Below are 13,137 nucleotides of genomic sequence, written 5' to 3' on the forward strand. Positions count from 1 at the left end.
ATTTTGTGAAATTAACTTGCAATATTAAACTTACAAGGGTCATGTTACACACACATTTTCCAAAGGAAATTCAATGTTCCAGGTAGTTGTCAAAGTGAATCAGAGATACCACACCTTAGGTGTGTGATGCAATAACTTTACAATGCAAAACATGTTTGGAGACTAGGGGTTGGTTGCCTCTTGTGTCCGGGGATATCCTGCTAAGGCCATATAAAGCTGGGCCAAGTACACCCTTTTTGCAATTGATTCTCAAGATAGAGTGTCTCCTAGTCTTTCGAAGCCAGATTAAACCTTGGCAAGCATGAGCATCTTGAATTATACTTCTGAAAGAAAAAACTGAGGGGTTAAAACCCTAAAACAGGACGGAGCCCTCTGCTTTTTTTTTTGTAAAAGTAAATGACATGAGTAGCGCTCAAATCTGATATCTGAGACCAGGACATTCTCTATTGCTTCTTTGTCCAAAAGAGGCAATTTCCTGCAGCTAAATGGACAAATGGTCTTCTCAAAAGCTGCTGTGATGAGGGTGGAAGATGCAGTTGGGTGGAAAGGAATGAAAGGAATGGCAAGGCGTAGCCTCACTGACCAATCTGCAGGCCTCACCTGTCTGATGTTATGGCTTACCACCAGAGGAAACAATTATTGATCTTTCCTCCCATAGGGCGGTCATGTGTCATAAAGGGCAAACTAAAGCAGCTTTGAAACTGCTGACAGAGGGGACGGTGACTGGTCGTTTCGCTGTCCAGGCTAGTCTGAACATTGTCTGCAGGCTACCCTGTCACAAAAGGGTGTGGGTGCCTGTTGTTGGGGCAGTGGGCCTTCACGCTGTCTGCAGGCAAAAGTTCTGGTGTTAACCCAAAAGAGGTGACATTGCTGGGGATACTGCCTTGAGGATGAGGAGAGACTGATGTACGATATCAGGGACCAAAGACTGACCAAGTGCAGGTCATACACAGACATTTGCCTGTAACATTCCCCACAAGGTTTAAAGTCCGTAGGTTTGTTAAAGGACATATCCCTAGCAAACTAAGAGCGCACTGCTCAAAAAAGGATGAAAAGGTTGGGCAAAAAAAGACAGCGGTAGCTCTCTGGATTTGAGCTGTTGTGGTGGAAAGAAAGAATCTGATGTCAGCACACCGAGGTGGCCTCTGTAAGGAAATGCATCTTTTGTATGGTCACCTTCCAAGTTTTTGGATTGATGTTGCTGGTTTCTCGACTCAGTGCACAGAAGCCTGCTAACTAGACCTCTGTGCCTGTGCGCTTACCCACAAACAGATACATTGAATTAGCTCATACCCAATAGGTTAACCCTATGGCAGGCCTATCAAGTCCTAATGGAAGGTCCAGCATATCTCACAGGCAAAACATGTACTTTACATGTTCTGATAGTGCAAACTGCAAAACTGTAATTTTTGCAGTGGAAATAATTTTTCGCCTGATTGGTGAGTGCAGACCCCTCAGCTGTGCTAACTTTGGAATGGTATGATCAAAGTGGGGCATCCAAGGTATCATACAACTTGTTATATTAAGTCTGGCTTGATTTCAATCCGAAATTAATCTTACAAGTTGCGTTGTGCATATTTAGCCAAGTTGCCACTTTGCTGTCTTTACTCCCCTGTGCCTATACCAGCTGGACATGGGGTCTTGTTGCAGAGACAGCGTTGTGCCCTTCTGAGGAGTAGTGCCAACAACTCCCAGGAAATGATACAATAGGGTCTTGTTTCTCGAAGGAGGTGACACCTTCCTCCTCCAGGAAGCCACACAGGTGTTGGCCCAAAAGGCGTGCTTCAAAGGTAGAAGCTGCCTCTGAAGGGCAACTGGGAAACACTTGGGAGAGGGACATATGCTGGGAGAGGTGTTGTGCCATACTACAAGTGGGCAGAATGATGCATCCTTGGATGTTCAGATGCCACACTTCGCAGGAAGTGGTCTTTAGGTAGGAAGGAACCTGGTAGCCTACTAACTGCCAACTGCATCCTGCCCGGAGGGCATTTTTGGTGCGTAAGTAGGGCACCCCCGACATCAGACTTCGACTGGACTCGAAGAAGGACAAAGGAAGAACTGCCCAGATGCACCCTTTAATCAGCAAGGAGAGGCTGCACCGTTGTGGACTGCACCTTCTGCACCTGGTGGCGGGCAAACGAGAGGGACTGTGCCCGACATGTTCTGCTCAAGGAGAAGTCGTCTCCAGAGCCAAGCCAAAGCCAAGGGACTTCAAGAGCCAGCTGACTGGCCTCCTGTTGAAGGCACAGGATCACACCAGCTGAAGAAGCCTGCTGGGGCAAGTGGGTAGTCCAAACTCTTCAACCCATTGCAAACCTTCGCCATGCAGCACCAGGGACCAAGATCCAACTCAAAGTTGCACACAAGTTCGCTGAGTCAGACAGTGTTGTCAGAATGTAGCTGGTACTCCCAGGTATCGACCCAGGAAGAATTGACAGGTAACTGAAATACTGGGTTACTGGTAGTCCAGCGGTGAATTGATTTTTGCCAGCACAGAGAGGGCTTCGAGGGATGACAACCCTGTGACCAGGATCACCTCATCCCCTTCGAGGACCAAGGAGTAGTCTTAGCACAACTCCCGTTGATCGCATTACATCCACAGCATCCTTTGAGCATCTTCAGTATCCTTCCTTCTTTGCATCAGGATCACTTCTATACGAAAGCCCTGCAAAAGCGAAAAAGTGCCTAGAACTGCCTGAAAACTGTTTCACCTGCCGAGGTAACTGTTTATGAGAACCTTGGTCGTCCCCTGAACGGCACCCAACTGGACTTGGCCACCTAAAGTGACTGCATTAAAGCAAGGCCAACCTTTTGCTGAAAACGTGTTCAAGTGTCAAATATGCTGAATTTGCCAATACTTGTTTGCAGTTGAATGAAATTCTTTGATTTACTATACCTTGTAAATTTATATCTCCGAACCGCCTCAGTGGATCTTTTTCATTGTGGTGTACAAAAATACATAAAAATACAGTCTACTTTTATAAATTAAAGTAGATTTCTGTGGTGTCTTGTCCATTTCTTCAATTGTTCAGTTGCTGTTTAAAAGCTTTACACTTGTTCCCTTGCTGTAAGTCTTTCTGCTAGAGCCACAGTGTAAGGAAATGCCTCCTTGACATTTGCTGATGCTACGTTATGATTTGAAAGTGTGCTGGGACCCTGCTAACCAGGCCCCAGCACCAGTGTTCTTTCCCTAAACTGTACCTTTGTCTTCACAATTGGCACAACCCTGGCACTCAGGTAAGTCCCTTGTAACTGGTACCCATGGTACCATGGGCCCTGATGCCAGGGAAGGTCTCTAAGGGCTGCAGCATGTCTTATGCCACCATAGGGACCCCTCACTCAGCACATGCACACTGCTTCACAGCTTGTGTGTGCTGGTGGGGAGAAAATGACTAAGTCGACATGGCACTCCCCTCCGGCATAGGTAAGTCACCCCTCTAGCAGGCCTTACAGCCCTAAGGCAGGGTGCACTATACCACAGGTAAGGGCATATGAGCACTATGCCTCTACAGTGTCTAAGCCAAACCTTAGACATTGTAAGTGCAGGGTAACCATAAGAGTATATGGTCTGGGAGTCTGTCAAACATGAACTCCACAGCACCATAAAGGCTACACTGAAAACTGGGAAGTTTGTTATCAAACTTCTCAGCAGAATAAGTGCACACTGATGCCAGTGTTCAATTTATTGTAAAATACACCCAGAGGGCATCTTAGAGATGCCCCCTGAAAACATACCCGACTTCCAGTGTGGGCAGACTAGTTTTTGCCAGCCTGCTACACACCAGACATGTTGTTGGCCACATGGGGAGAGTGCCTTTGTCACTCTGTGGCCAGGAACAAAGCCTGTACTGGGTGGAGGTGCTTCCCACCTCCCCCTGCAGGAACTGTAACACCTGGCGGTTAAGGCTCAAAGGCTCACCCCCTTTGTTACAGCGCCACAGGGCATCCCAGCTAGTGGAGATGCCCGCCCCTCCGGCCACTGCCACCACTTTTGGTGGCAAGGCTGGAGGAGATAATCAGAAAAACAAGGAGTCCCCCACCAGTCAGGACAGCCCCTGAGGTGACTCTCACTTTTAGAAATCCTCTATCTTGTGGATGGAGGATTCCCCCAATAGGATTCGGATGTGCCCCCCTCCCCACAGGGAGGAGGCACAAACAGGGTGAAGCCACCCTCAAGGACAGTAGCCATTGGCTACTGCCCTCCCAGACCTAAACACACCCCTAAATCCAGTATCTATGGGCCCCCAGAACCGGGGAAGATAGATTCCTGCAACCTGAAGAAGAAGGACTGCTGACCTGAAGCCCTGCAGTGAAGACAGAGACCACAACTGATTTGGCCCCAGCCCCACAGGCCTGTCTCTCTACTTCGACAAAAACTGCAACAGCGACGCATCCAACAGGGACCAGCGACCTCTGAAGCCTCAGAGTACTGCCCGGCATCCAAAGGACCAAGAAGCTCCCGAGAACAGTGGCCCTGTTCAACAAACTGCAACAAAGAAGCAACTTTAAAGACTCCAAGTTTACCCCCGGAAGCATGAGACTTTCCACTCTGCACCCGACGCCCCCGGCTCGACCTGCGGAAAACAAACACCTCAGGGAGGACTCCCCGGCGACTGCGAGAACGTGAGTAACCAGAGACGACCCCCCTGAAGCCCCACAGCGACGCCTGCAGAGGATCCCCCTGACCGCGACTGCCTGTAACAAGGGACCAGATGCCTGGAACCAACACTGCACCCGCAGCCCCCAGGACCTGAAGGAACCAAACTCCAGTGCAGGAGCGACCCCCAGGCAACCCTCTGCCTAGCCCAGGTGGTGGCTACCCCGAGGAGCCCCCCTGTGCCTGCCTGCATCGTTGAAGAGACCCCCGGGCCTCCCTACTGATGCCAATACAAAACCTGACGCCTGTTTGCACTCTGCACCCGGCCGCCCCTGTGCCTGCTTGTGTCCCCCCCAGTGCCCTACAAAACCCCCCTGGTCTGTCCTCCGAGGACGCGGGTACTTACCTGCTGGCAGACTGGAACCGGGGCACCCCTGTTTACATTGAAGCCTATGTGTTTTGGGCACCTCTTTGACCTCTGCGCCTGACCGGCCCTGACCTGCTGGTGTGGTAACTTTGGGGTTGCCTTGAACCCCCAACGGTGGGCTTCCTTGGACCCAACTTTGAACCCTGTAAGTGTTTTACTTACCTGTGAACTTAACAATTACTTACCTCCCCCAGGAACTGTTGATTTTTGCACTGTGTCCACTTTTAAAATAGCTTATTGCCATTTTTGTCAAAACTACATGCTACTGTGATTATTCAAAGTTCCTAGAATACCTGAGTGAAATACCTTTCATTTGAAGTATTACTTGTAAATCTTAAACCTGAGAAAATATATTTTTCTATATAAAAACCTATTGGCCTGGAATAAGTGAGTGTGTGTTCCTCATTTATTGCCTGTGTGTTTACAACAAATGCTTAACACTATCCTCTGATAAGCCTACGGCTCGACCACACTACCACAAAATAGAGCTTTAGAATTATCTCTTTTTGCCACTATCTTACCTCTAAGGGGAACCCTTGGACTCTGTGCACACTATTTCTTACTTTGAAATAGTATATACAGAGCCAACTTCCTACACACAGCTACCCAGGGTTGACCTGATGGTTTCCTAAGGGTCCTAAAGAACAAGGTACTTACCTGAGGTAGCGCCATATCTGGTAGAGACTGTCTAGCTGCAGATTCCTTACACTGTAATTACCCCAAGAGGCAGACTGGACCTGGACGATTTTTCATGAGCAGTACCCCTGCGCGCCAGTAGGTGGTGTCGATCAGGCTCTGCATGAGTCATCGGCCGTGAAGGAAGTGACGTCTCCAGCACCTATATAGGTGCCCCCAGGAACGCTGACGTCAGTTTCTTTTCACAACTTTCCTCACCAGAAGCAAGGAGCCATGAAGAACACTGACCAATGGTGTGGATAAGTAGGGCCCTGAAATGGATACAGCCCTGTCCCTAGAAATCTGTTCGTAAAGCAGGAAGGATGGGTTGGTGGTAATGAATCTGCAGCTAGATATAGTCTCTACCAGATAAGGCGTTATCGAAGAGAAGTAACTTGTTCATCTGATAGACACTTCTAGCTGCAGATTCCTTCCCTTAGAATAAATACCCAAGCAATACCATCTCAAGAGGTTGGTCAGTGGACCAATTTCAGATGAAGGAGTCCTACGGGACCAAGCGGGCAAAATGCCCCATCACAAAGGACTTGACTATCCATGCAGTAATGATTGGTAAATGTGTGCAGGGAGGCCCACGTTGCTGCCTGGACTGGAACTCCACGTGCTACAGTAGTGGTTGCAGCTTTGCTTTTTGTCCATTGCGTAGCAGATTTGAATGCAGAACACAACCCATCTTGAGAGAGACCCGTTATAGCTCTGATATAGCCCACAAAGAGTTGATCACCTACCCAGAAGTCCTGTGTGCAGTCAAGGGAGATTCGACAAAGCTCCTTTGTGATCCAGATGATGAAGATGTTCCTCATCCTTGGAAGGGTGAGGTGGAGCATAGAAAGAAAGCAGGGTGATGGATTATACTACATGAAAGGGTGTGATCACCTTTGGAAGAAAGGAAGCCCTGGTGCGAAGCACCACTGTCAGGATGAATAGCTAATTAGATGATAAGGCCTGTAGCTCACTAACTTGTTGGGCAGATGTTATAGCTATGAGGAAGGCCGTTTTTGATAGTGAGCAACCACATGCAACAGTTGTGAAGTGGCTTAAAGGGAGCGCACATCAAGAAAGTCCCAGTGAGGCATGACAAAGGCGGAAGGGGAAAAGGATGAAATAAACCTTTCAAGAACCTATGTACCATAGGAGATTGGAAAAGACAAGGTTGATCAGCTCTGAGAAATGAAGAAATAGCAGAAAGATAACCTTTAGGAGTACTAAGAGCAGAGTTTTGCTGGGCAAGAGATAAAAAGAGGAGAAAAACCTGTAAAAGGGGGCAGAAAGGGGATCAACATATCTGAGAGAATACCAGGCCACAATTTTTTTCCAATGGCAGGCGTCTGCCATCTTACTGGAGAAATATCTGGCTGCCGGGATGACATTGTGGCCTTCGGGAGGAAGGTCAGCAGCTGTCAGTTGCCATCGCTCAATCTCCAAGCAAGAATCTTGCGGGTGGAGAATCCTTCCCTGCTGCTTTGACAGAAGATCCTCTTGAAGGGGCAGTCGGAGGATCGATGGCTAGACTCTCTGTGTCCAATCCGGTGCCACAAGTATAACTTGGGCATGGTCTTTCTTTATCTTCCTAACAACTCTGGGCAGAAGTGGTATGGGCGGAAAGGCATACAGGAGTGACTGACCTCCAATCTAGGTGAAAAGTGTTGCTGAGTGAGAGCTGCCTTGGAACCTCCAGTATGCAAAACTGCTGACATAGCACGTTCTCAACAGAGGCGAACAGATTTAAACAAAGGCTCTCCCCACCAAGAGACTTTGCGCCACCTCCAGATGGAGACACTATTTAGGATGTGCTAAGCATCCGTGGTTCAGTTTATCTGCCCTGGCGTTTAGAGAACCCGCCACGTGTTGAACCACCAGGGAAATGCCCTGATGTTTGCGCCATGTCCAGAGATGGAGGGCCTCTTGACATGGGGTCAGCTACCCCACCCGCCCTGTTTGTTGCAGTACCACATAGAGGTGGTGTTGTCCGTGAACACCTACACCAGTCTCTCCTTGCTGGAAGGTAGGAAGGCCTTCATTGCTAGTTAGATCGCCGTCAACTCCAGCAGATTGATGTGGAGTCTGGATCTGCCACATACCTGAGTCCTCTGATTTCCACCTCTCCCAGATGGCCGCCTAATCCCAGGAATGAAGTATTTGTCACTACTGTCAGATCTGCTCGGGGAAAGGAAAGGGATCTGCCAATGACCCAATTGCGGTTTGTTAGCCACCACTGCAAATCCTGTGCAGTTCACTCCGACACCTGGATGATGACTGAGAGGTTACCCTGATGCTGTGCCCATTAGAACTTCAGGTCCCACTGCAGAGCCAGCATCTGTTAACGCACATTTATTGCTAGCAGGATGCAGGAGGCCATAAGACCCAGCAGCCTCAGAGTATGCCTCACCAGAACACAGAACAGAGGCTGAAACATTGGTATCATAGCCTGAATATCCTGGATTTGCCGCTCAGGACGATAAGCCCGAAATTGCACTGTGTCCAGAACAGCTCAGATGAAAGAGGGCATCTGAGAGAGAGTCAGATTTGACTTTGGCACGTTTATAGTGAATCCCAGCATGAGCAGGAGCTTCGCCATAGTATGGAGCTGGGATGCAATTTTCTGGGGTGAGTCTGCCTTCAACAGACAGTTGTCGAGGTAGGGGGAAGACTGAAACCCCTAACCTGGGCAGCTGAGCTGCAACCACCACCATCACTTTCGTAAACACCCAAGGGGCGCTGGTAAGGCTGAATGGGAGCACTGTGAACAAAGTGATCTTGACCTACCACGAATCGTAGGTAACGTCTGTGGGCAGGCAGGATGGGAATGAGAAAATAAGCACCTTGCAAGTCCAACGCTACCATTCAGTCTCCTGGGTCCAAGGCAGACAGGACCTGAGTTAGGGTAAGCATTTTGAATTTCTCCTTCTTGAGGAAGTAATTGAGGTCCCGAAGGTCTAGGATAGGATGTAAGCCCTTGTTCTTTTTGGGCACCAGAAATTAGCAAAATAACAACCATGACCTACTTCTGGCACAGGGACCTTCTCTATGGCTCCCTTGGCCAAGAGAACTGCAACTTCCTGGTGGAGAAGTGCCAAATGATTCCCCAAAAGATGGCCGACTGATGGAGGCATGGCTGGTGGGGCACATTCGAAGGGAAGGGAGTAGCCCCTTCAAATGATCTGCAAAACTCACCTGTCCGCAGTGATGGATTTCCAGTGGGGCAAGTGACAGCGAATATTGCCGCCAACTGGATCTGAGTGAGGGGGACGGACTAGGAGGGTTTGGAGGCTACAGCAGGGGCAGGGGTGGACAGGGCAGAACTCTGGTTCACTGTCCCATGCCCACATGGGATTCCGCGTCCCTGGCCACACAGCCGCTGAACAGCATAGGTGGCATGATGGCTGGGTGGGGGGGATGTGACAGGGAGCCCCTTCCGTGGCCATGAAAGGCGGACTGTTGAGGCAGGGGGCAGCAGAAAAGCCAAGGGATCGAGCCATAGCCTTTGAGCCCTTGAATCTCTCCAAGGCCGAGTCGTCCTCGTCTCCAAAGAGATGGGAGCCATCAAAGGGCATGTCCATTAGAGACTGTTGGGCATCCCCCGAAAAACCAATAGTAGGCAGCCAGGAGTCAAGACCACCATTGTCGCAACGATCTGCCTAGAAAGTCGGTTGTGTCCAGCCCACATCTCCGTGTGAACTTTGCCGCATCTCTCCCATAGGTGACAGCTTGGGAGATGATAACACGGGCCTCCTCTGGTATCTGCGGCAGACCTTGCACGACTGTATCCCACAGAGTTTTGCAAGGCATGCGGTGTTCACAGACTGCAGCGCGCGACTGGAGGAAGAAAACTTCTTCCCAAATTGTTCCAGCCTTTTTGATTCCCTATCTGGGGGTGCGGAAAGGAATGCGCCCGAGGAAGAGGAAGCCTGGATAACGAGGCTCTCAGCCGTGGGGTGCTGGGACAGGAATTAGGGTCATTCGGGGCGGGCCGATGGCATGCGATAGTCCTGTTCACAGGAGCCCCTGTGTTGCGTCTGGACCGAGTACATAAGAGGAAATCGGCAAGTGCTTCATTGACGGTAAAAGGACTCAGATGTGGAAGCCCCTGGCTGAGGCACCTCCGTTAGGAGATTTGACCTGACCTGAGCAGTAGGCAGCTTAAGGCCAAGCACCTCAGCTACTCTACTGACCACCACAGCATAAGTCGCTCCCTCCTCCGTAGCCACGGTAGGAGGAGACAGCATACAAGCATCTGGAGAAGTGTCCAGGCCACTGGCCTCGTCCAACTCCTGTGCCCAGTCCAAATTAGGGTCATTCTGGTATTCATAAGGGTCCAGAGACCTCTCCAATCCTTCCCTGAATTCGTACCCATAAGAAAAAGGGTCCAAATCCAACCTGGGGTGAATAGGCCCCATCGAATACAGAGAGGGTGTCGGCTGATTCCGTTCTGACTCCGATCCGTTGGCGATGAGGATCCAGTCAACATGGATGGTGGGCACCACTAACATCAGGAGCGTTGACAATTGAACTGGTGCCAGAGAAGGTCTCAGTGGTACGACCGGCGTCGGTACAGATTCGAGAGCGTATCCGGAGAGGGCTTCGGTGGTTGGAGCCAAAGCCGCTGGCGCAGAACCCAAAGGCCCCGTGACCAAACTCTTTGGGCCTGGAGGCGCTGTATCGGGTCGGCCTGTCCAGAAATGAGGCGCATGGCCTCATAGAACTCCTTCAATTGCGCAGTGGTCGCTCCGGCTCCCGGAAACTCGGGGAATCGCGGAGCGCCAGAAGTGGGTTCCAGAGACGGAGGCCACGAGCATCAATGCTCCTCCTGTGTCACATCGGCTGAGCGACAGGGTGAAGTCAAAGGGTGACAGGACCGCTTTGACTTCTTCTTCTTCTTACCTTGGCCCGAAGACTTAGAGGAAGAAGAATGATGGTGGCTCCATGCGCGATCTTGAGACCTTCCCCTCGAATGAGACCGGGACTTAAGCGGAGTCGAGCACCGGGCCGCCCTGAGCTTGAGGGACCGCTCCCTCAAGGCCTTCGGGTGCATGGCCCGGCACTCAGAGCACAACGAGCTTTGTTGAACAGGAGTAGCAGTTCTGAGGGGGAGACTCCTGGGTGCAGCACCTCCTTCAAGACATTAGTCTTGCCTGCCACCAAGGGCAAATAAAGGTTCAAGGACCTCACCCACCCTCCACACCACCACAACGAATGACGCTTCCTCCTTCATAGCCATGGTATGGGGAGAAAGCTTAGCAGAATTTGGAGAAGTGTCCAGTTCATTGGCTTCAACCAATGCCTCACACCAGTCCACATCAGGATCTTTATGGGGCTGGTATGCTTCAGGGTTCAGCAACCCATCCCATTCCTCCCCGAGTCCTAGCCAATAAGAATAGGGCTCAGGCTCTGACCTGTTAAGCATGGCCCTAGAAGGCACTAGAAATGGTGCTGATCAACGCCCCTTCAGCTCCATATGGGAGTAGGGGATCAGAATTGGGGCGCCGCTGTTGGTGGGCGCTGACACTGCCAGGGTTGTTGGCATTGGGCCCAGTGTCGGGGATGATCGAGGTAGTACGACCAGCACCAGTTCAGATCTAGAAAATGATCCCCTAGGCTCGACTGGAGCCAGGGCCTAAGCTGCCGCTGCAGAACCAGAAAGAGCCCTGCCCCTGCCAACCCTTAGGGACCTGAAGGCCCACCAGAAAAGTCAGGCCGTCCAAAAATGAGGCACATGGCCTCAGAGCAATGTTGGGCTGGGTCACTTCAGCTCCCAGAAAGATAGGAAGGTGCGCTGCAAGGCCTTGATGTACGATGCTCCCTAGTCTCATCAGCTGAAGGATGAGGTGAAGTTGAAGATCTCTTTGACTTCTTCTTGTGAAAGGACCGAGTGGCCTGTCAACTTGGAGTGCAATGAGGATCTCAGACTCCGCAACCGCTCCTGGGGCCTTCCTCTTGACCAGGACCTTCAGCGTTGCGGGTTTGCACGCCGAGCCACCAGGAGCTTGAGGGATCGCTCCCTCAAGGCCTTTGGATTAATGGCGCAGCAGTCGAAGCACAACTTGGGTTTGTGGTCGAGCTCGTGGCATCAAAGGCATACAAGGTGCAGGTCCATCACAGACATTGGTTGATGACGAGCGCCTCAGGGCTTGAAGCAGGCCTACTTAGATGGTTAGCCCTGCTACACCAGGAGGAAAACCTAAAAATGACTTGACAAAACATAGGAAAAAGTTCAGTCAAAAAGTGAGTGACAGGGTAGCTTTTCTGCGGATCAGCACTGTCTGGAGCGGAAAAAAAAAACTGAAGTGCACCTGAGTGGCACTAATATAGGTGGCGGCGACATCACTTCCGGTGCGAACGATTAAGACAATGCATGCAGAGCTGAAAGACACCACCCACCGGCGCGCAGGGGTACTGCTCACAAAAAAAACTCAGGATCCAGTTGGACGTCTGGGAAATTCTAAGGTAAGGAATATGCGGCTAGTAGTCTCTATCAGATATCCAGTTTTCATGTTGGACTGTTAGTAGTAGCAGTAGGCAAAACAGACTGTTTAGACTGAATCAACTGCAATAGTTTAAAGTTACAACTACTGCTGAGGCCACAAAATGCAGCCCATTCTGTAACTCCTTCTTTCAGGGAATAACAGCTGCATGGGTTTATTCTGCAATTTAATTTTAGATCACATATTGGTTACATTGAACAAATGTGGGGGCACTTTCTTTGTGGATTGGCTTACAAGGAATCAAAATCCACTAACCACGCAACAGAATGATCCATTGCTTATGTCCTAATGATCTACAAATATATGTCTAGAGGAGCCAAAAACAAAGATACAAAAGTGACCATCACCTGTTCCATGTAAACAGGAGTTAATGTGTTCTGAACCACTAAATGAAGTACTGCTTGGTGAAATGTGGCCTGCGTACCCGTGCACCATTATCAACATTCAATCGGTTTCATATGTGAAATGGTTAGATGGTGACATGGATGACTTGGTTGGAAATACTGTGTGCCAGATTATGTGTGCTATGGTTCATATAAAATACATTTGATTTTGTATTCCACCTAGCCATCACTCCACTAAGCACTGCGTGCCATAACAATAACCACACCTTGGTGGTTTATCAAGCATGATATGGAAAGACTTCCCAAATAGGCTCAAAGCAAAGAAAACACTCTAACAACCACACTTCCACAAGGTGTACTGTGCTTGCTGCATGGATACAACCTTCAGTGACCCGCATACGGGGAAAATCTATTCAAATGCTATCATGCAATATATCACAATACCATGTATATAAATACCTTACCTGCATACAGCAATTTGTCCCACTTCCAATAGGGTGAGTGCATTACCAATGACGGCCAAGGATTCAAAGGCAAGCTGCAAAAGAAATAAGAATCACGGCTTCACATGTCACGTAAAGGCGATCTATTCAA

The 13,137-nt window shown here is 49.8% G+C and overlaps 1 protein-coding gene across 1 annotated transcript in view; it reads right to left on the reverse strand.

Moving 5' to 3' along the window:
- Positions 1-13,137, reverse strand: part of MDN1 (midasin AAA ATPase 1) — a 1,740,009-nt gene that overhangs the window by 37,647 nt on the left and 1,689,225 nt on the right. Inside the window, exon 98 of the mRNA XM_069235499.1 lies at positions 13,008-13,081. Coding sequence (XP_069091600.1) covers positions 13,008-13,081 — 74 coding nt within the window. The remainder of the gene's footprint in view (positions 1-13,007; positions 13,082-13,137) is intronic.

Source organism: Pleurodeles waltl, chromosome 5 (assembly GCF_031143425.1).
Source record: "Pleurodeles waltl isolate 20211129_DDA chromosome 5, aPleWal1.hap1.20221129, whole genome shotgun sequence".
NCBI classification, from domain to species: Eukaryota; Metazoa; Chordata; class Amphibia; order Caudata; family Salamandridae; genus Pleurodeles; species Pleurodeles waltl.